Genomic DNA, 23,832 nt, shown 5'->3' on the forward strand with positions numbered 1-23,832 from the left:
ATCTGGCTAAAGAAGCCTACTGCTGCCTTTATGCCAAATTTAGAAATGTATTTATGTATGTATTATGGCAGTGCACTCCTCCATTGAAAAAAAAAATATTTTTAGAAAGCACAGAAAAAGGGTTAATCTAAAATAGAACAGAAATTGAACTGTTTAGAATCGGTGAAACACTTCAGTATAAAAGACATCAGCTTTGTAGGTAATTCTGTGAAGGGTAGATGTTAGTCCTTTTAAGGAGAAACTGCAATTAATTCCTGATTCAACAAAGAGACATTTTTTTAATTACAGGCCAACTGACAGCTCTTCATTAAACATTTGAAGCAAGCGCAGCTTCCCTCCCACCAAATGTCATCTCCTGGTCACACAGGAAAAGCCAAAACTAAAACACATTTTTAAATAGTAACAGTTCTGTAAGATATTAATCTCCCATCAGCACTTTTAAAATACTGTATTAATTACAGGTCTTGTACAAAACAGGAAATTTACCCAGAATATATTTGTCTCCAAATTTAAAGCTGCACTGAAGGTACATACTGTAAAGGAAGCATAAGTCAGACCCTGATTTAGGTTGCATATTGATCTCCACATATTACAAAAGACAACAAATGCTGTTAACTCTCCATTACCCAGTTTGTGGCAAATTATGCCAGGGAAGCACTGCAGAGACAACTAAGCTGTCCCCATGCAGTGTCAGCTGAAGTCCAGCAGGGAGTAATATTTCAGAACTAATTCATTAGAATGCCTGAAACAGACACTCCAGAGTTTCTGGTACAAGAAGAGCTAATTAGCTTGGCTAAAATACAGATGCACAGCATCACTATTTTGAGACCCGTGCTAAATGCACATACAGGAGCTGTGCAACGCTCAACAAGCAGCTACCCTCGGAACCAGCAGCTGTGCGCAGCAGAGCAGGAGGAAGCCAAGTTGACTTTATGGGGATCCAGCTCAGGTAGAGAGGCAGAATTATCTGGACTTCTTCTCAGCCTACTTTAAATTAGAAAGTGGACAGCTGACAGCAGACCAGAGAATACCTTTCTTATTGCATCTGTACCTCACATGGCTGTTTAATTTATTTGTGTTTTGGGGCTAAAATACAAATCTTTCCTGGATATTAATAGACCTTCAATATAAAAGAATGAAAAGTATGCATTGGGAGGAAAGGTGCAAGCAATGTATGCGAAGTCTGTTTTGTCCTATCACAAAGATGCCAGCTCCCTTGGGTGTGCTGACTAAATAAACTGGAAGTGCTAGCAGCTCTGAATTCCAAATACTCAGTCTTTCTACCATGCCCTTTAATTTTGGCTCAGCACAGCAGCTTCTTTTGCAAGCCAGAAAGAGCAGCAAAAAGCCAAGATACATTATCCATATTTATGTTTTCCAGCACTGGTCTTTCTCCAGATATAAAAGTGTTCTGTGCAAATTTTTATTTCCAGAATTAACTGCAACTTCTCCAGCACTTCCAGAAACAGAACATTACTGTTCTGCAAGGTAAACACAGCAGTAAATTCATTTTTTAATTATAGCGAGGCACTCAGCTGGATTTTCAGAAGAGCCTCCACCTTTAACTCCTACTGATTGGGCTCTTTGTTGAGCCTTTATTCCCACTAGGTGCTTAATAGATGTGTGGTTTTTTGTTTTGTTTGGGTTTTTTGTTGTCGTTGTTTGTTTTTTTAAAGTTTATCCACCAGTCTTCTGAAGTTAAAAATGATTTAAAAATAGGAACAGGTATTTCTGAATGAACCGTACCTTGAAAAATACTACAGTATTAGAAATCTTCTGTTGATTTGAGAGTTTTCTCATCTGATTTTTATTCCACGATTCCCAGGAACACTTTTTTCTTTAATTAGAACTGGCACAGGAGATTTCAGAGGAAATGGCTTTACTTTAAGAAAACTGGAGGAAGACAGTTGAAAACTGGGCTAAAAATAGAAAGCTAGTTCCAATTTTTGATGAGGAAATATAATCCATAGTGCTGTTTGGCAATTCAAGTTACCCACTGCTTTTTAAAGATGTTAAAGGCAATTACTCATGTTGGTGCCCTTCATCTCAGACCAATCATTAAACTGAATATACACAAGATCATGAACAAATAAAAGTACTTTTGTTTCACATGAGACTACATTTTATGCATTGTATGGACAGTTCTGATCTCAGAAAGAGTAATAAAAGCACTGTGTGGTCAGTGGAAGAGTAGCTAGGCATATGATAGTAAAGCACTTCAACAGACAGCTAACCATCTAGTACATGATTTTAAGAAAACCATCAAAGGGCAGGTCTGCCCTATTGGGATACAATTCTGAGGTACACAAGAAAATGCAAAACCAATAATGATCCGTGCAAGAATCCAGGCATCAGCTAATCTAAGCATTCCTTAAAATACTTTAGTAACCAGTTATAAGGCATGACCACAGTGTTACACCAGAAAACTGATCTGGGTATCAATAATGACAAAATTCCATAAGTATTTATAAAACTATAGATGTGAAATATTTCTCAGGTTTATGAGAACTGTAGATCTATTTTCCTCCTACCACATTTACAACTAAATGCTTTTAATAGTTTGCTTCTGGGAGAAAAAAAAAATAATAAATTAAGAATCAGTGTGTTTAGCTGTGAATAGCCCACCACCAAATCATATTTTAAATTTTGTCTCAAGATATTATATAATCTAATCACATTATACAAAGACACATACTCTGTGTTCTAACCTTGTTATTCAATTAAGTTGACTGTGCACCCCAGCCAATGAGACTCTCCTAGCAGTGAGATTATTGGAGCTTCTCTGCCAAAAGAGCAGCAGGTTTGTGAGAACATTGCCAGGAACTGATCTCTTTGAACAGTAGGTGACACGTATGTGGCAAAGCGATTACATTTGAGCCACAGAGGGCCATTTCTTCTATGGATATTTGTCCAACACCCAATGTCTTGACTTGAATGCTAGGTTGTGATTTTCATCTCAAAAACAGCTTTGAAAGCTGTATTTGCAGTCCATTAATTCAAAATTTGATTGTAAAAGGAGTTTCAGTACCTCAGCCATGTAGCTACCTAAACAAAAAACGCTTTAATGTACATATCTTCTAGAACCAGAAATAAAACTATATTCAAAACACGGAGAAAAAAGATATACAAACCTGGCCATCTGAATCAAAAGCTAAGCAGGCAACTCCATGTGTATGTGCATCCTTAAGAACAGACACAGTCTGTACACGGTAGGAATCCCAGATGCAAATGTAAGGGTCCTTCCCAACCTGCCCTGTAGCTACTAAAGTTTTATCCGGGTGAACTGCAAGGCTGAAATAGAACACAGTTGAAGTTATAATACACTTTCTGAATATGCAAAATAGTATAAAATGTAAAAATTTAATTAAGAAATAACTTTTTAGTCCTCGAAAACCTCAGCTTCTTTTGATTTATTTGAATGATATCAACTGTCTTCAGAACACAGTCTATTCCATTATTTACTTAAATTAATATGCTTTACTGAGAACAGCATAGCTAGTACAGAACAGAATTTATCATGTAACAATATTTTAACTAGAACATTTAAGGAAAACAATAAGAGAATTTTTAAATACTTTTGATTAATAAGCTGATTGATCACACAGGCTTTTACCTGAGTCTTTCATAGCTTTATAAATTCAGCAGATGATTTTCTACAATTTATTCCTCTTTTACACATCAGCTCAAATATTCTGAAATACAGACCAGTGACTGAAATGGACAATTTTGACTATAAAAAATACATGTAAGAAAACCTCTCATCTTTACATGTTTAAAGATAGTAACCTCAGAAGAGACAGAGAATTATCTCTCCTGTATTTGAAGATCAATGACACGTATTTTAAGATCTTTTAGTTACTGATGCCTAAGGAGAGGTATAATTTACTGTATCTTTATTAGTTTACCTCATTTTCTCTAACAGCCAATTAGAGACAGTACTTTGAACAAAAACTGTCACATGAAGCTGTATTTCTACTACCTAAATCCAAGAAAGGTGCCAACGTTTCAAAAACTTTCCTGGTTTTCAGTGATTAGCTCCACTAGCATTCAGAGGACTTGCTTTGACCAACTCTTTCATATACGTTTATTAAACATGTTAAACACTTAACTTTATTCTCTGTAGTATTTGTACAGAGCTATGTTACTACAAACTGCATTCTAATGCAGGCTCTGTTTGCGGAAACCAACTATGTTTCTGTTCACAATATTTAAGATACGAAAATCTGCACCAGGCGGCTCACAGTATTCTTCTCTCTCACCCCTGCCTAAGTGTGAACACTAATATTTACTTCCATTTTGTTGTGCTGGAAGCATTTTCTCTTAGATGTCAAACATTTTCTGGAACCAAGCAGTAGTATCATTTAAAAAAAAAAAATTATATTTTCCTCATCATACATAACAGATTTTCATGGTAATACAAAAGACAGAAGGCCACCATTTAGCAAATTTCACCCCATATTAACAAGAGGAATGCAGGCTACCAGTAGCAACACAATATCAGAAGCTGCTCTTTGCAATTATTCTGAGCTGTTGTCAAGCTATCCTTAAACCTTTGATGTATCCTCTTTGACAAAACCCAGAGGATCTGGTTTGAAAATCTAGCTTGGGGATGTTGATAATAAAAAACCCTCTCTAAAGTAATGTGAATAGAAAGACAGTTTTACACTGTTATCCTGGAAACAAATCTGAACAATGTCTAAGTATGTGAGTTACAGATGGAATAAGGAAAAATCTTCTTTTAATAAATTGACATCCAACAGATGGCTTAGGAAAGCTGAGTATTTCTTCTATCCCAGGAGTAGGTAATAACTATTTATTAAGAAGAATTAATCAAAAAAACTTAAGGAAGTTTCACAAATGTATGTATTGATTTTTTTCATGTTAAAGAACAACTCATGCAAAAAGAACAATTTTAGCACAGTGCCCAATAAAACTGTGTTATCTGCCCCAGCACTACTAGGCTTGGATTCTACATTATACTGTGTGTCAACTAGTTCACCTCAATTCCAAACCTATAAGGAGGGTAAAGGATGACTCCACCGTACTTAAGCTGTGATACCTATAATTAAGTTCGAATACTTTTCTTCAATGATAAAAAGCAGATTGAAAAGATTAATTAGGCTAATCCATCTCACTGCTAGAACAGAACTGCAGCTTAATTACATCTACCACTGTTTTGTACAGTTTGGTTTTCACATACTAGATCTTCCTATTTTATGTTCTGTATTTCCATTCCTGGATATAAGGTTAAGAACAAGAACACATTTCCTACAACAACAACAACAACAAAAAAATTACTGAATTTACTGTCTTTATTCAACATGTCTGTTATTTGTTTTATCCCTTTAGATACATGAAGTCGACTAGTGGGAGAACCAAAACTAGGAACTAATATAAATTTTTCGCACCTAAATGAGTAGTCTGATTTTTCAGAACTGCTAAGGACATTCATCTCCTGCTAACAGCCTTTACAATGCACTGTAACTGCCTACGTTCAGTCTGGCTAGTAGATAACCAAGTGTTTATATTTGTCAGATAGAACAGTGGGTTACAGAGCAAGGAAATGGGAGTTCAATTTCAAGAACAAATCTTGGTGACTGTTTGATACTTGTGTATACTATTTACATGTTTGTTGTGAATTAAAATATAAAAATTGTATGCACAACTATACAATATCTCTGCTGTACGGGTCACTTCCTGTCTTCAGATTGTAAGATTTCCTGCTCGCACAGGTTATGTGGCTTTCCTTGCCTTTTAAAATGAGTACAAACTTCATTGCTCGTGTTTTGAACTGTTAGGTGCGTTTCTTCAACCTTTCTAAGCAAACACCCTATCCTATATCTAAAGCCCTTATAATGATACCACAAAACTATTTGTGCCACAGGAAAATACTGAAATACTGTGATACAGTCTTATTAGTGGATGTACATTTGCAGACCTATTCTCATCATTGAGAATACATAACAGTTCCAGTACCTAACAGCTATAATGAAAATAAAGTGGAAAAAATAAAATCAAGATCTATAAAAAAAAATAAAATCAGTATCTTAATATCACAAGGATTTCTCTTAGAAGTACTTCGCAGAATTCCCACAAGCCCATTATACAAATTATACTAGCAAAGGCTTTACCAGCAACAAGCAGTGAGAGCAGGGTTGCTCCATGAGGAGAGATGAGCAGGGAACCGAGGGCAGCCGTAGTGGCACATGCAGTGCCCTCACTGACCAGGGAGTAGTCCCACAAGACGTAAGCATATGGGCAGAAGAAATTTCACAGAAAAATTTCTCTCTTCTTTCCCAGTTCGTGGGAAGAAGAAGTGGATGGTCCCTTGCTAAATAATTGGGGTGGAAACAGAAAGGATAAAAGTAGCAGCAATTGCTGCTGGTACTGTTTGCTGGTTAGTGGCAGTCACTTCCCCACACAACTTGACCTCTCTGTGGGAGCAGTAACAGGAGCAGATGCACATCTAGGGAAAGAGGCAGAGATCAACTGCTCTGGAAGCGCATGTTCCCTTCCTTCCAGGGAGGGCAAAGAAAGCAAGGGGATTCCTGGCAGTCTGCTCTGCTGAGCAGCTGAATGCTTCTGTGTATGCATAAAGCTAACTGAATTCCAAAAGCACTCTGACGTGTTTGCAAAAAAATGTCTTTTATTAAAGTCCCTCAATCAGCACTTCTTTTAAGCAAACAATCCATTAAAGATGAACCAATAAACTTTAGGTAATATTTTAACATGACACCTTATTAATAAAAAGGTCTGTTAGGAAGAAGAGATTTCAGGAAACATTTCCTCTTCCTTCCCTTCCAAGATCAACAATTCTGAATCTAGCATCCAAGGCTGGAACCCTGTTAATTTAGGATAATTAAAGATGCCAGTCACATGTTCTGGCAGGGTCTGATGAAATGCTTTATAAAAGTCATTAGTGGATCCATCTGGTCTGGAGGCCTTGCCAGATGGTAAACTCTTATTACCTCTGCAATTTCTATTGCAATAATATCCCACTTCGAGATTTTCCTTTTCTTTTATAACCATATTAGAATTTCAAGGGACTGAAAGTATTTGTTTCTTGTCTATATTGTATTTTTTTTGTTTTTCCACAACAAGTTCCATACACTTATATATATATAATACAGATCTCAAGTTTAAAATGGAGATGGAACTAGAGAAGCTTAGATATGAAATGCAAACTACTTCAAGTACTTGAATATTAAATTGTAATTTCTGTATTTAAATTGTTCCGAAACTCTGCAGATAATTTTTTTTCTTCATAAAGCACATAGACAAAGAACCAGAGAATTACTGACACTAGAAAGAATGGATGACTGGGAAGAACAAAAAAAAGGGATGAGGGAATTGATGATGGTTGAAGATGAGAAGTTCCAAGGAGAGAAAAGAAGGCTCACGGTGGGTTTAACGACCGTCTTCCAGAATATCAAAAGCAGTTACAGAGAACGTGGAGGTACTCTTTCCACAAGGATGCATATAGGAGAACAAAAGGCAAGAGAGATAAAGTTGCTTCATGGGAAATTCCATCTGGATACAAGAAAAACATTCTTCAACATAAGAAGAATTAAAGATTGGGATAGGTTGCCTAGAGAAGTGGTACAAGCCCCCTCTCATTGGAAACAATTCAAGACTTACTTGGTTTGACAGGACCCTAGATAACCTAATCTAAGGCCGTGCTCTCAAGAAGCTGGACTAGATGATCTCCGGAGGCCCCTTCCAAACTAGACTTTTCTATGATTCCAAATACTGAAATATATCAATAAAGTCTAAAGTAATCAAAGTAAAAACATATTTTGGCTCACAGCAGTTTACTTACATTAGATAATTGCTTCTTGATGCTCCAAAAAGAAAGCAACTCCTGTTATCTTTAATACATACATATGGAACTGATGGGTTCATAGAAATCTTGAAATGGGTGTATCAGATAAGCGAATTTTAAAACTCACTATGCTGGGTCTTTTAAATACATCACTGCATTATCCTATTTATCAGGTAGTTAAAACACTTTTTCACTGCAGCAGCTAAAGGCTGAATATTTGCATAAAAGCAAGTTCTGAGTGTATAGTTTTTCAAGGTTTGTTTTCTATTTATGAATGCCATATTAAATTGAATTTTTTCATAACCATCCTATTAACTATTATTTGAGTAACATGAATCAAACAAATACACTTTCCATACAAACTAAAACTAGTTTGCAGAATATCCCACCTTACAAACAAGAAGCTTCCTGCTTTTTTGAAGCAGGAAGTAAACATCTACAGTTCTAAATTAAGTCAATGCAGACTGTGATTGAAAAAATCACTGTGTTAGATGGACTTGTCATCCGTCTCTTGACAATGCAATTCATCCTCAGTGCTAGGGGTGTTTTGCACCTTAAAGCAGTGTGCAAATTTAATGTTATTCTAAAATAACTCTAGGTAGTTAGACACTGATAAATTATTCTCTACTTCAAATCCACCCTGTTTTAAATTTGGAATAACTTGCATGTTTAGACAAACCTTTACAGAATTATGCAGTTTTATGTAACACAATGCTATACAATGATAATGAAGATTTGGGGAGAAATGCAAGGAAAATTTAAAATCAAATCCTATAGCAATGCAGATACTACTGCCTGTATGCAATTAATTCTCCTCAGAAATAAGTGAAAGAATTGGTGCTTTCTTGCTCAGAATCTCCTAAAAACCCTACAGCTTATCAGAACAAAGAACATAGTGGGTCTTCTCTCAGAATTTAGGTCAAACTTGCTGCGAAGTACTCAGGGCACACTGACTGTACTATACTTGAATGACAGACAGATAAATAACACATCTATGTTTTTTCTTAAGATTTTGTAGCAAAAAATATCTCCAAAGAAAAAAAAATTTCAAGAAGCTCCAAGCCTGCCCTGGGAGAGGCCATTATGTGCCAATAGGTATTATTTTCTTGGTTGCCGCCTCCTGCTTTGCACTGGTAGTTCTCAGTGCAGAAAGAAGTGACGCTTTTGAGATCCTGAGAGGCCAGCAGGCATGTCTGAAGACCAGGGAGCTTTTCAGCTCCATTTTACTGCTCACACAGTTCTAAGGACAGAGCTGTCTTCACACGTCAGCAAACACTCAGGAATTCCTAATTTCACAGTACACAATTAGTTTCTTTCCTCAGTTGTGGGGCCAAAAGGGAAGACTGTAATTCACTGTACAAACAGAGCAATATTATCACCAAAATAAGGCAAGAGGAAGCCTGATCCCTATTTCTGAATACAACACAAAACCATAACTAAGCCTACTTAGAAGAAGCAATGGAATAAAGACCAGCAGTCAAATGGAAGTAAATGTGGGGGCAAGGGAACAACAGAAAGGAAAGGGGAGCTGCAAAAAGGGAAGTGCAACAAGGTAAGAACAAAGCAACCTGCACAAACCCCACTCGATCATGCTGTGAAAATGGAGAAGAGTGTTCAGAAGAAAACTCCAAGAACTTGGCAGGTTCATTCTGCATATAATCTCCTCCCAGGTTACTTCTGACACACAAACACCACAACTATCATTTGAAAAAAATCAGTCTCTTAATAATGAAGGGGATTGCTACTCATGCATATACACAGCTCTCAACCTTTTGCTCTTCCAGTGCAAGCCTGTGACTCCCACATGCAGCAAAGAGCTGGCAGGCAGATCACACACCAGGATAACCAATTTTATTTGGCACGTACCACAGCACAGGTGATAGAGGCTATAGGAGTGCACTGCAGGCATATGAAACAAGTCTCACTGGGAGAACAGAGGCAACAGAGATCTAGTGGCTCTGATACATAGACTGTGCATGTGTATATATAGGCATGTATAACGCAATCAATGCACACACACATACAATTGAACTGCTTTTTACACATGTGAACATATAGCTGTAATAACACCTTTAAATACACAAAATATTGCCACACACTTCTTTCAGACAAGTACAGAACATATTTGTCCTGAAAAAACAAGAATATAAATGTTCATGGAAACACCACTGGGTAAGGGCAATGACAAAAATTTTAATTTACTGCCTTGATTTTTATATGGTAATATCTTGCTTATATAACACAGAACAGCATATGTGTACAGAAATATGTTTTTAAGATAATATGGCAAATAAGGCATTTTTTAGTTCTTAAGTTCTTACTAACTGTCTTACTGCTTGCTTTTCCCTTCCATATTCCTTGTGTAGGAAGAAGAGTGATACAGCTAGAGGTTCTAGCATTTATTCATCATTCTACACTGGCTTCCTACCTAGAACAAGTCATTGCAGGCTAACTTTCTCAGCAGCAATTTCTGAATTTGATGGCCCTCTTCAGACAGCTACCATCTGCTTGTCAGTGGAAGTAAACACAGTTCTGAATAAAGTCAATGCAGACTGCGACTGAAAAATTACTGTGTTTGGCTTGGCACTCCTAACTGGTCTTGGCCATAAACTGAGTCTAAATTTAATCATTTATGAAGTAGATGAACAGCTCAGCTGGACTTAATAAAGGTCTTTGAAGCACACACATTAATAACTGTTGTTATGCTAAGGTATACTTCAAGTGTCCTGGGAACGCAAGGGGCATTTTGAGAAAGATTTTCTCTCCATTTTCCAGAACACATAAGCTGGTAGCAGGGTGCCAGAAGCATGCAAAATTATAACCATTCCTGCCACTCTAAAATTACCCCTCTTTGTCCTTGAGAAGTTACTGCTGACCTGCTCCCCATGCCAGTGTTTGTTATTCAAGCCTATGGACTTACTCCACCACATCTCAGTAAGGTTTGTTCGGCTATTGAGTGCTTATTAGAAGTCTTGACAGATCAGGCCCATAAGGCTGTATAAGCAACCTAGCAGAACACGGAATTTATGGCTGCACCGTGGAGCTACAGAGCTGTCACAGAGTCAGGCCAGATTTAAAGACTAAATTGCTTTTGGTCAACTGATTAAAATTTCCCTCAAAACAGAAGGGAAAGCAGCAAGAAAAAAAGCCCTCTTAAAATGTAATACTTTGAGCAAAATTGTTCTGCACTTTAATTACAGTGAGCTCTGATTTACATTCATATACATCTGTACACAGAGAAAAAGTTGGCAGATTTAATAAAAGAGAATAGCACTGTAGCACAGTCCTACAGCAGCATGGTTCCTTGTCACACATGGCTGCAGCAACACGAAGGTCACACAGTTGTCTAATGATGTATTTTTCTCATACATATTTATTTATTATATATCTCATATGGATATTTTGCAACTCTGAGCTTCTGCCAGTGAAAAAAAGTCCTAGAGATTTTTTCCAAAGCCCATTTAATGACATTGAAAGGTAAGTATAAACAATGATTGATGTCATCATGAATTGTGTTTTCTAAGCAAAAAGTGATCAGGAAAAACATGCAGTAGTTTTTATTAGCTGCACTACAACAAACAGACCCTATTGGGTAATTCTGAAATGAAACTACCATATACCAGTTTTCCCCCTTCAGCTTTCACACGCATGCATAGAGTTTCCATCTGAGTCTAATTAGATTGGCTTTCATGATGGTGATTGCAGCATGCTGCAATATCTGAAAATAACTCCCAAACTATGACACAACTATGCATTTTCCAGAACTTGTCATATGTAGCATGGTATGAGTTTTTTTTTCAGGAAGGATCTAAAGATATACTGGAAAGAGAGGGTCTCAGCCCAAGCTGAGAGAAGTAGAGATGCTGCTAAACAAACACACGCTGGATGAAGTTGTGTTGATGTGTGGGGTTTAGCCAAAACAGCTATAGTACTTTTTCTGGTCTGAAATAAAACTTCATGATTTTTTTGTGTAGAAACAGAGCAGGAAGCCACCAAAACTATAAATTAGAAAGGAGAAGGAATTGGCTTTTCAGACACCTGAAGGATTTCTGGATAACCTCTTGCTGCTTGGCCTCATTCTTGGCCCTGCTTGAAAATTACAGGTATGCAAGTCTGAAAATCATGGCAACTACTAAAAGTGAGAAGTACTGAGATTATAAAGACTTTGACCAAAAGACATGTAAATACATACCCAGGACAGACAGATACACATGGAACATCTTGATTTAAGCACTGTGATTTGACAAAATAAGTAAGGTAGAGCCAAATCAATCAGTTGTAAAGAAGAATGTACTAGAATTGGAGACTAAGAGGGTCAGGAAAGAGGAAAGAGCTATGTATTTAGTTCCAATTATACTTTCCCCCTACCCTATTCTACTCTATGTTTATGATAGTTAAATGGACAATGTAAAATGTTTTTAAATAAAATGCATAGTAAAACATCAAGTAGACACTTGGTCTATGACATTGAGATAAAAACAGCAATATAAACGATATCATATTAACTCAATGATTTTTCAATACATGGAAAACTAATTACACACTCCTGTAAATTTGGTATTGCTCAATAGAAACTAGCAAAACCTTCATGTTCATCTGCTGTAAAGCCAGATAAAGTTTAGGTGTTAAGGCCAGTCTGAACACTACAATTGAAAAATACAATTTATACAACTGATAAAATCTGTAAGTTAAGAAATCATGTCCACTGTCACATGTTGTGGCCTCCTTTATTTCATGTGTTCACTCTATTTCAGTCTGACTCTGTTGAAATACCAGATTCAAAGTGCAGTCAAAACAGATGACAGGAACTGTACATTGCTGCTAGTAATCAAACAGTTTATTTTTCTGATTTTGTCACACTCTGGGGCTGAAATAACTGAAAAGAGACTGATTGTAGCCATGGCTTTTCTCCCAAATGCAGAGATGCGATTGTAATTCAGGCAAAGATTAAGCCAACATCTCTAAAACTGGTGGTCACAATGAACAGCAAATATCTGTGCACTAATTAATTGCCCACAGCATGATGATGTCAATCAAGTTTTAATAGTGTTGGCTGCAGATGGGTCCTATGCTCCACAGCACAGCTGAAGGTATTCTTTCCAGAGGCTGATTCACTAATTAACTGCTTTGGGAATTCCTGGATCTACTCTACTTTTTGTATAGCTAACAGTCATTGAATATAGCTATAACTATGCAGATCACTCCAGACACAAACCAAGTCAAAACATTTGCAGAAACATCTGAGAAAGCAGAGAGAGGAAATGGGGAAAAAAAAAAAAAAAAAAATCTTGGAAACAGGACAAGCAATAGATATAGCTAACAAAAAGAGGAATCAAGTGGGAGCTACAAAATGAATAAAATACAGAAAGCATGATAAAAATAACCAGAAAGTCCAGAGAACAGTCAAGGAGAAACAGGAAATCATTTAGAGAACAAGGAAAAAAACCCCAGCTGCTATCATAACTTTTCTGGATCACTCCCACTTTAATTTTTAGTTTAAGAGATTTCATCTCGTTCCATTGAAAATCCCTGGGTATATTCACATTTATCAAAACTTGCATGATCTGACAAAACTCACAGGTTCTTGTTAAAAAATTCACATTGGATTAATAATGTTTGCATATGTTTGCCTTAAACTTATTAGCAGAAATAGGATTTTAAGCCTAGGAATGCTGTTCTTTCTTCAAGTCCAATGAATGCATGGCATTACTGCTCCATCCTACTTAGGCATTCTTCTCATGATAATCCTGTCATGAAACATTTTGAGTGTAAGAACTTTAATGGAAAGAAGTAGAAAAGAGTAAGAGCTTGCTTGATTCAATAATATAACAAATGAACACACACCGAGCTGCATTTGATTGGTCAGAAGCAGATGATGATTCTTTTTATGCAGAACGTCTACAGAAATTATAAGTGTGGCAATAGTAAATATGGCTGAAGAAAACCATTAGTTTTTAGACGCTCTAGACTATGGGGAGTTTTCAGTGCTAGCAAGAACGTTTTCTTCCCCTTTAAACACTGCCAGCTGACATTTCTTGTTATCTCACTGAAATGCAAAGCCAAGACCAGCAATTTTGTTACTTTTAAAAAATACGGTGTTGCATCACATCACACTGAGGAAAATAAAAGACATGTCCTGTGGTGGAAAATGAATTAGATTTAAGTTTACTTTTGTACTTTCTGAATGACAACAGTCCACATTCTGTGGGCAGTTACACCTCCATAAGCTAACAGACCTCTAGGTATAACGAAGGGCAGAAACTTGCACAGTACATAGGAATTGGAAGTATCTACACTAGTCAGCTGCTGCAAAAAGCACTAATCTTTGTTAAGCATGCTGTAGAAGAAGACATGTAATACTGATGCATTGGCTACATATATGGATATAGTTCAGTTTTAGGACTTCATCTAGGCAGCAATAAAATGTCAAACTTCTGAGACAGCATGGTTAAGCGTCTGAGATCAGATAAGCTCTGTTGTAATTCTGAGTTGTATTTCTGCTTCACCTAAAACTGACACACCTTGCTCCATTAAGAGCTGCAAAAAGGACAGAATTGTTAATGCCATTTTGTCATATTCAGTTGAAAGCTCATGCTCTCTTTGATTCTCAGAGAAACTATCTTTCACTGTATTTTACAGAGGTTAAAAAATAGCAGAAAGAGAAAAACAATTCTTGTATGATTGTATAGAAATCCTGTTCCCTGTTTGGTGTGCTGAAGTGAATAACAACAAAGATTACACTGGAGCAGAAAGACACTGCTAAGCACACAGAAGCCACATTTAGCATTAAAATAGGCCTGTACCCTAAATTTTGAGTTACAGTGCATCAGTGGCAAGGTCATGAATATCAGTTTTATAAGCACTCTTGACAAGCTTCTGAAATTGTGTTTTAACAGCTAATTGTGTAGAACATAAATACAGACACTATTTTTAAAAATTCAAAGATTACTGTTGCAAAATACATATTATAAATCCATTTATCCTTTTTCTAGCCATTAAAACAAGAAAAGTTTCTTTAAAATAATCCACAAACCAATTTTATTTTTCAAAAAGTGTACTTACTAAAATAAATATGACAGTTGCTAGCTTGCTTTATATTGTCTAACACAACCGGAAGACAAGTATCAAGTATCTTTTTTGGATCAGATAGATTATACAAAAATTCTGTATCTCAGTTACCAATTACCATGACAAGATGCTACTAGAGTTCATCCAGTACTACATGTTAAACCTCTTACGTAACAGAATTTATCTAGCTTCCCAGAACCTATTCTAGCTACCATATATGAAAGGCATATCACCCAGCTATAGCCCATTATTAAGCAAAGGGCAGCTAAGTATCACTATTTTTTAAAAACCAAGATAGAAAATAATTCAGGATTAAAAACAAAGCCTTGGTTTCATCATACTCTGCTATATTTCTGATGATGGTTATGCAGCACCATGGTAAAAACAACAAATTGGTTCACCAACAACATACCAATACTCTCTGCATAAAATCCAGAAGGGTACGCAGTAAGACAACAAAAGAAACACACTCAGAAATTAATGCTCATCAGAATTTTCCACTACTTACCTTTTAACCTTCTCTCCTTTCTACCACAGGCTTTGTCAGTCATTGCAACCCAACTGATTGCATCTATGGCTGATTTGAAGCTTAAATAGAATGTTTCTTTTGACTGCAAATTAACCTTGATAAACCTGAACCACTATGTAAGGAAAAATCTACCTTTTAATGGAAAAAACCCTAAAATATTTGAGGAATTATTATTCAATTCCTTCATCAAATGAAACTGGAAAATACTTTACTTTTTTTTTTTTCTGAAAAGCATAAATAAGCAAAATCAGTACTTACCAAGTCCTATAAGCAGCCTCTGTGAGTTCAATTTAACAACTGAATTCTCCAGCTAACCCACAACTATAGTCCCCTCTCTGTACCAGCTGATTCACATTTGTTACAGATTGACAACCCTGGCAAGTCCAGGTGCAAGTATTTTAATCGCCTACTGCTATTTGTAACTACTGAGTTCTGCTTTTTCAAGTTGAGCAGGTTAAGTAGAGGTGAAAGACTCATACGAGAAAAATGTGTGCCTAAATGGTGGTAGACAACAGACAATGCCCATAGGACAGACCTGGTTTTTATCGGAAGAAATCTAAAATTCACATCCACATCAATTTGATATCACAGAATTCATTCTACAGTCAGGGTCTTTTTCCCAGTGGAATCTCCGGTGTCTAGGACACAGATATTACACTAAACATCTCATGTAGTTAAGGTGTTCACTTGGCCAAGTGGAGGATTTCAGATGTCTAGGAAAAGGTAGCTCATTTTGAAGCCTTATAGTGAAATAAAATCCTTATTAATCAAAAGACACAATTTTAATGGAAATCTGGCTCATGGCACAGCCTGCAGTTATTTAAAATGTTTCCAGAATGCAGCTGCTCAAGCTGAAGGATGGTATGTATTTTGCTGCACTTGTGAAAATATGTCTAATTATGGCCAACTCATGTGTCTTAGAAAATAACCATCAAGACATACCTATTTGCCCATGGAATCCCCTGAAGATCCCAGATGCAGGCATCAGGACTTCAGCTATGATTGCTCCATCTCTGACTATTACACTAGATGCAGGAAATGGGAACAAGGAGGTGAAAATGTCTAAAGACGTTGGAGTTGTTGAATCTAGCAGCAACAGAAATCTGTGGGACTACCAAGGTCCATTTCTTCTCAGAAATTGGAAGTGAACTCAAAATTTCTCTATCTCCACATTACTGCTACCAACTAGATGGAGGTTTAAAGACTTTATCTCACTTCCTTCTAGCTGCTATTCATATAGAGGCACTGTGAAGGTTAAAGGACTGTAAAAGCCTATGTAAAAGATAAAACATATGTACAGTTAGCTTAGTGCTTCCCTCATCATCACGATAATAAAGGAAGCACCCTTTCTTCCTGAGGGCCGTACATATAAATATATCCACTACAAACAAGGGCAGATACCAAATATATCTGTGAAAAGAAATCTAAAGTTATTTCTTCAGAAACTGTAGGTAAATGGTGACTACATCTAGGCCATATAACCTGCGGCCTTTGTCAGTTTGAGAACGGTAACGCAAATTATTTCAATAAACTGTCATTTTTCCAAATTTAAGGGTCAAATTCTGCCAAGTTTTTGTAACAGTTATATTTTAGGATACTGGCTAACTAAAACTAACCTCGCACTGGCATTTCACGGAGACCTACATTTCCTATTAAAACTACTAAAAACACTGCAAGAACTACATAAACACATTGAAAATGCTTAAAAATCTTACTTCATTCAACACATACAAATATTGTTGAGTTTATCTTCACAGAAATCACTAAAAGAGTATGAAAATATTACCCTTTGCCATATAAGTGTAAACCCCCAAAACTACATGAATTAAACAAGTTTCTTTCACCTTTATCTGGTGAAAGACAGAAATTAGCTGGTCATTTTTAGAACTTAACTGTATATAGAAATTGAAATCAGGAAAAGGTTTATTTTAAATTTTTAATGTCTTTCCTGGTTCATTGATCATTTTTATGTGTTACAATAATTCTGTGATACTTAATATTCAAATAAACTTTGTGTAGTCACTCAAAAAATGTTTTAATGGTTCTACTTTTACTTTCTTTTTAACCCTTAGTTAAAAATTATGAAATTTGTATAAAAAATATAAAAATGAGATATTATTGAGTATTTCTTCTAAGCAATTTATTGCCATGTTATAGAAGTACTTTTTATGCATTTCTTACATAAATAAATCAAGGAAAAAAAAAGTAAATGGCTTTATTAGTTACCCAGTACACCGAGTTCACCCTAGTGCAGTAGTCCATACAAAAGCAGACTGCCTGAGGAGTTACAAAGTCCATTAAAAAGTTGATTACATTATTTCATCAACCCACTGTCTAACCAAGTAAAAGAAAGAAGCAGCTTCAAATGTAAATGCTAATACTAAGTACACAAGCCAAAATAAAATCTTTCTTTGCTTTCGCTTTTTGGAAACTCACAGAAGACTGTGTAAGTGCTAAAAATATATTTTTTCAGGCTAATGTGGGCATGAGAAGTGATTTCAGATGAGAAAGTGTAGTTCATCAGGACTAGAAAATTAAATTAATTCCTAGGCTTCTATGATATAAAATCTTATTCTTGAGATTATAAATTCAAAAAATCAGGAGTTAATACCAACATAGTATTTTAATGATAATTAGGAAAAAGACATGGACTTCCTCTAATCTTCATGATAACTGTCTGAAAGCATGGTAAGATGTTATATGTATCTGCATAATAATGTATATACAACATAAAGAGTATGCACATGCAAGCTAGTATACAGTCTATATCTAAACAACCCTGTGATATGTACCCTGGGTACTGTATAAAAGACAAATTGCAGGTGCATCAGACATGCTTTGTCTCTGTTCTGACACCGAGATTCAACAGCCTCTGCTGCAGAGGAGACCAGAATCTACTTTTCCCAAATGTCTCTGATGTACAAAAGGAAGCATCATAAATTAGTATGGCTAAAAGCAATAGAAATGATAGATAAGAAAGTTCAAAAAGACTCAAGCTATCTACCTTAATAACAGTTAAAATTCTGTAAATTCTTACGTCATGGGACAGTCATACTTTACCAGAACAAGTCAAAGAACAGGATGAGAGCACCCAGTACATCTTCTCAAGGAGCAAGCCAAACGTACTATGTGGCACTGCATTCATAAATGTGAAATTCCATAAAGGAGAAGAATATATAACAAAATTGTCTTACTTAATATGTTCCAAGCTTTGGCTGCAATGCTAGAAGAATTATATACAGATTTCATTCTTCATTAGCTTCAGAACAGAAGTGTATGACAGCAAATACAACTGCTAGAAGTGAAATAAATCAAAATGCTGTTTTCCCAATAATTGTTTACACTATCATAAACTTTTAAGTGCATGTTAAAATGTAATTTAAGACTTGAATACAATAAATCCACATCTACAGGTTCTATGGGATATACCATATATGCAGCATACTCAGGATATAGCTTTAAAAATTCTGTGTTGCAAAACAGCTTCTGAGTTGATTTAGGTATTCATATCTTGTGTTGTGCTCTCAGTATAGGCAAAGAGATAAAGTGGGAAGCAGGCATATTTTAAGTAATGGTGCATTGCATTGGAGGAATTCCCAGATTTGCCATAGAAGGAATAATAAAACTAAGGATAAGTTTGCCCTTTTTGAGTTCCATGCTAGTGGTACCTAAGCTAGCTAGTTTAAAATATCTCCAAGAATATTATAGTCTGCAGAACTAATACACTCTCAGCTCAACCAACAATACAGCCATCAATATTTTCTGATTACACTGGTATTTTTGAAAGCAAAATATTAATACAGCCGACTGAAGTGTGACGCTTTATCCACATTCTTCTCTCTCTTGCAAAAATATCAGACTAGTTGAGAAACAACTAGAATTTTAATATATGTTAATTTGTGCGATGTATTTTGCATAAATTTGCTTTTATTTTTGTATTATGAAGGCAGCTGGAATAAGTAAAAAAAGATCTGTAATCATCTCAGAATTAAAAAAATTGAAAGCCAAAGCTTTATTCCGCATTCATGATTTAAATATTAAAATAGTAAAATTATATACTTCAGCTTTTATGATCTCACAATGAAGTCATAAATATATTTAGAAATGTTTGCATTTTTACTTTGTAAATGAGCTTCATAACCTGACTGGAACTTACCTAAAAAAAAAAAAACAGTTTTTCTATTTTTTACATGGCATTAGATGATCTTATTTTTTTATTTAATTGGAAAATGACTGAAATACTTGCATTTAAGTTTAATGATATTCATGTTATCTTACTTGACTGAAAATATGGCTCACTGGACTTTTTTTTTTTTACAATTTTAAAAATTATGTATGATGGCCTGTCAACATTAAAGCAAGAAGGTGCTCCACGTTTAAGATTTGAAATTAAAATTAATGAAATTAAAAGTACATAACAAACTAGCACTAGCAGTATGTAACAAATGCCAATACATGGGATTCTGCCAGGCTGACCCCTGAAAAGGCCAAAGTCTGCACTCCCAAAAACTGTGTTGGCAATCTTGCTTAATTTCTTCACTGCTGTCTCTCAGGATCCTGATTTCCACCACCTCCATGGTTGCTGCAACCAAGTCTGCTTCTGACCTTAACATCCCTGACCAGTTCTTGTTCACAAATACGAGGTCCAGCAGGATGTCACCCCTTGGTTTTTTTGCCACAACAGAATAAATCTATATACTTTGTTATTTTGTATGCAACAAGAACAAACATAAATATCCCTTCAGGTGCAGTTCAGTGGTGTCAAACAAAAAAATAAAACCTGAAGATTGCCATAAATTTTCCCAACAATTCCTCCTTTTAAAACCACCTTCATATCTATAGGAAGTTTAGCGTTTAGGAAGAGGACCCTTTTTACATTTTCATTTAATCTCTTTAGAGCCAACACACACATTTGAGATACAGTTGGTCCCAACTAGATGGAAATAGCTTGTTACATATAAAGATGATCTCTCTTAGGTTTCAGTTGAGTATTTTAGGAACAATCCTCAAAAGAAACAAAGTCCCTTTTTTCAGGAAGAACATTTCTATTGATGAACACAGTAAACATTTCACTACTTTCTGATGCACAACTGAATACAAGCAACATATATTGAAATTGCAAGACACTATGGACATGTATAGAAAATAAAAATAATAACAAATAGGGAAGATATTCCATTATTTCTTTCTGTTTCATACTAGTTTGGATAGTTTGAATAAAATAGTTCAGCCACCAAAGTGTGGGAGAGATTAATGCCACTAATTTCTGCAACACTCTTCTGGCAATGCCATCTCTCCTGGAAATCTGTAGACCAGTACTGCATGCAAACAAATTTCAAAGGAAATTATTTTCAGAGACAGTCATATTTGTATTAAGTTCATACGAGAACAAAGAAGAAGAGAAAGGGAAATTATTACAGTCTGATGACCTTTACTTTATCTACTTCTACAAATGTGAACATACTGAGACGCACAGCATGATCCTGAGAGCTTCTACAAGTAACTGAGTTTTGGAGCGGCCAAGTGCCAGTTCCGTATCCACCTTGACCTGTCGTACCTCCAGGATCTCTGGCACTGTGGCCTGATGAGAATCTACTATCGCCCCAGCATTTCAACATGAGAGGGTCTTCAAATTCTCACACACATTTGTTAGCAATCTCCTGATTTACTTTTGTTATTTAGAGTTGGATATTGCGAAGCCCTGGGCATAAACTATGTTACCAGGTTTGTCTATACTAGCAGATAAACTACTCCAGAACATGGATTCAGCACTGACCCACTACCATGTATGCTATTAAAGTTGCAGCGGTTTTCGCCCATGGTATTTAGGGCTTTCCCAGACAACGCCTGGACAATGTTTGGAAGACAAAACATGGCATGGAAACTTCCTATGATCTGGATGCTGTCACCATCTTTTGAGGAAGAAAACCAGGCAAGTGTGTGGATGCAAGTTGTACAATGCTATTTGTTCTCAAGGCTGAAGAACCAAATGCCTTCACTGTTTTATTTAGAAGAAGCAGCCAGTTGTCTCTTGACCCAACAGTATTCCTTGTTTTGAAAGGTTACAATCAACTGAATCTTATTTTAGAGAAAGAAATACTCTTAGCTGTGTAAATAAGCATCTAACTCTCACAGATTTGGTGAAACAATGCAGATTCATAACAAACTATAGCTTTACCCAAGGGCTATCCATCTTAACACATCCTTAACAAGGAACTATAACACAAATACCTAGATTTATACAGAAGAGTGAAAATAGAACAGAAAAAAAAAAAAAAAAAAAAAAAAAAAAGCATGCAAGCTAAACAGAATTAAGAGAAAATAAGGCAGCCAGAAAACTTTCCACATATTAGTCAAAGAATGTCTCTGAGTTAGTGTGAAGAGAGACCTTTAGCTAGCCTTTAGGGAGGTGACACAGGGTCATCAGTCAAAGCAGATTGTTGCAGCTGCTTGGGAGTTTGACTGATAACTATGAAGTCATCTCCCTAAAGGCTAGCCAAAAGCACTCATTTTTATTCATTGTGTCAGCTGAGCTTCCTTTTTACAACAGTGTAAGAAGTATAATAAATTTGATTAAAAAAAAAATTATTCAATTAAGAGAAGTATGCTTTAAAATATAAATGAAGATTCTAATTAAGAAAAATAAAGATTAATTGTCTAACAACAAAATTATGTTCCAAACTTAAAACATGCTGCCAACTTTTTCTATGAACTAAATACTTCAAGACTTTTTGACTGGTTTCTGAAACAGCTGATCAAAGACATATGCTAAAACTTTCAAAATAAGATAGGTAAAATATGTTGGCACATTGTATGACAAATTGAGTCTGGGATGTCCCACATCAGTGAGCAATCCAAGAACAAGATAGGAAAGAGACAAATCTACTTTGCTTTTAGTTCCTCCAAAGCTATTCCGTTTGGGGTGGTGGATGCCAAAGGTAATGAGAAACTAGCTGTAGCTAACTTACTCAAGGGAGCCAGAGGAACAACTGGAATATAACATGTTAGAAAGAGTCTGCTAACACTCCCACAGCAGTAATCAGTACAGAAGATAACTGAAAATGACATGTGAAATGTCATTATCTGTCTTCAGAAAGGAGCTAGAAATCCCCATGATATTCCAAGCAGAATGTAATGTCTTATGCTCATGCCTTAAATTTATGTTGAAATATAGTGAAGCTCTTCTGTTTGTGATTTATTGGCAATATAATGTTACCAATAAACTAGATTTCGACATGTTATAAAGCCAGTAGACCAAACTACAAAGAATAAATAATGTTTGTGACTATCACTTTTTTTCTGGTGACTATCACTTTTTTTTTTAATTTATATCACACACCAATGCCAAAAACCCCCTCCTGTCACAATCCAAGTTATTAGGGTTTTTTACTGGTAAGGTTTCCCAGGAGTCTAAAATTCTGTCACAACTCAGAAAAATCTCAGATTTCGTGATATTGAGCATCTCTATTTAGTTGCAACTACTTAGCAATTACAAGTTTAAATCTGGTACATTCATAAACTGAATGAAAGACAGCATCACTCATTACTACTACCATCAGGACAAAAGTGTCCAGAAGTTAAAAGGAGTAATCCAAAGGTGGCCACAATCAGTATAATTTCATTGTCAAGAGTTCTAATACTACTGATCTGAAATGGACTTTTTGGAAAGCTGAAGGGAGGCTCATTCCCAAATTTGCTGCTGTATGAACACATGTTTTACTGGGAGAGACATATTCCTGTTTATCTAGAGATAACTCAAAATTGCATAGACTGTGGCTGTGATCAGCTCAATCATCCAAAAACCCGAAGCACACAAGATGCTGTAACATGGAATAGAGGTTTGGGGCTTCTTTTAATACTGAACATTTACATAAAACATTTAGTCAACAATTAATTTGAAAGCCAAATATATATAATTTTTATATTTATGTGTTCTATAATTCCACATAATGGTATAATTTTTATATATATAATATGTGTATAATATAAATATATTTTATATATTATATTACATGTATTATATATGTAATATATTATTATAGTGTATTATATATATGTAATATTATATAATATTATATTATATATATATTTCTCTGTGTGTGTATATATATGTATATATAAAAAAATTAAAAACCAGAACACAGTCCTGACCAAAGACTGAAGTGGATCAGTACACAGAAACAAGTAGTAACCTGTGACAGCTGCAGAAAATGCTCAGTTTCAAGGGGGTTAGGCTGATTAACCAGTTATATCTGATATGGAGGAAGAAGACAGAAAAAAAATCGTGCAATGCACTTAACTGTCATTCACGTATAAAGTAATTCGTACCAAACTAAATGACAATGTAAAAGAACATTTACCTCTAGGCAGTAGGGAGTTCCATAGATTCAAAATTAAAAATAACAGATGCCAC

The 23,832-nt window shown here is 35.6% G+C and overlaps 1 protein-coding gene across 13 annotated transcripts in view; it reads right to left on the reverse strand.

Annotated features, from left to right (window-relative positions):
• Positions 1–23,832, reverse strand: part of EML6 (EMAP like 6) — a 121,557-nt gene that overhangs the window by 79,781 nt on the left and 17,944 nt on the right. For all 13 annotated transcript variants that reach the window (XR_006165037.1, XR_006165036.1, XR_006165039.1 and 10 more), the window contains exon 2: positions 3,132–3,291. Coding sequence is in view for 8 of the 13 variants with exons in the window: in XM_042789660.1 (XP_042645594.1) it covers positions 3,132–3,291 (160 nt within the window). In the remaining 5 variants the exon portion in view is untranslated. The remainder of the gene's footprint in view (positions 1–3,131; positions 3,292–23,832) is intronic.

Source organism: Tyto alba, unplaced genomic scaffold (genome assembly GCF_018691265.1).
Source record: "Tyto alba isolate M040663 unplaced genomic scaffold, T.alba_DEE_v4.0 Super-Scaffold_16, whole genome shotgun sequence".
Lineage (NCBI taxonomy): Eukaryota > Metazoa > Chordata > Aves > Strigiformes > Tytonidae > Tyto > Tyto alba.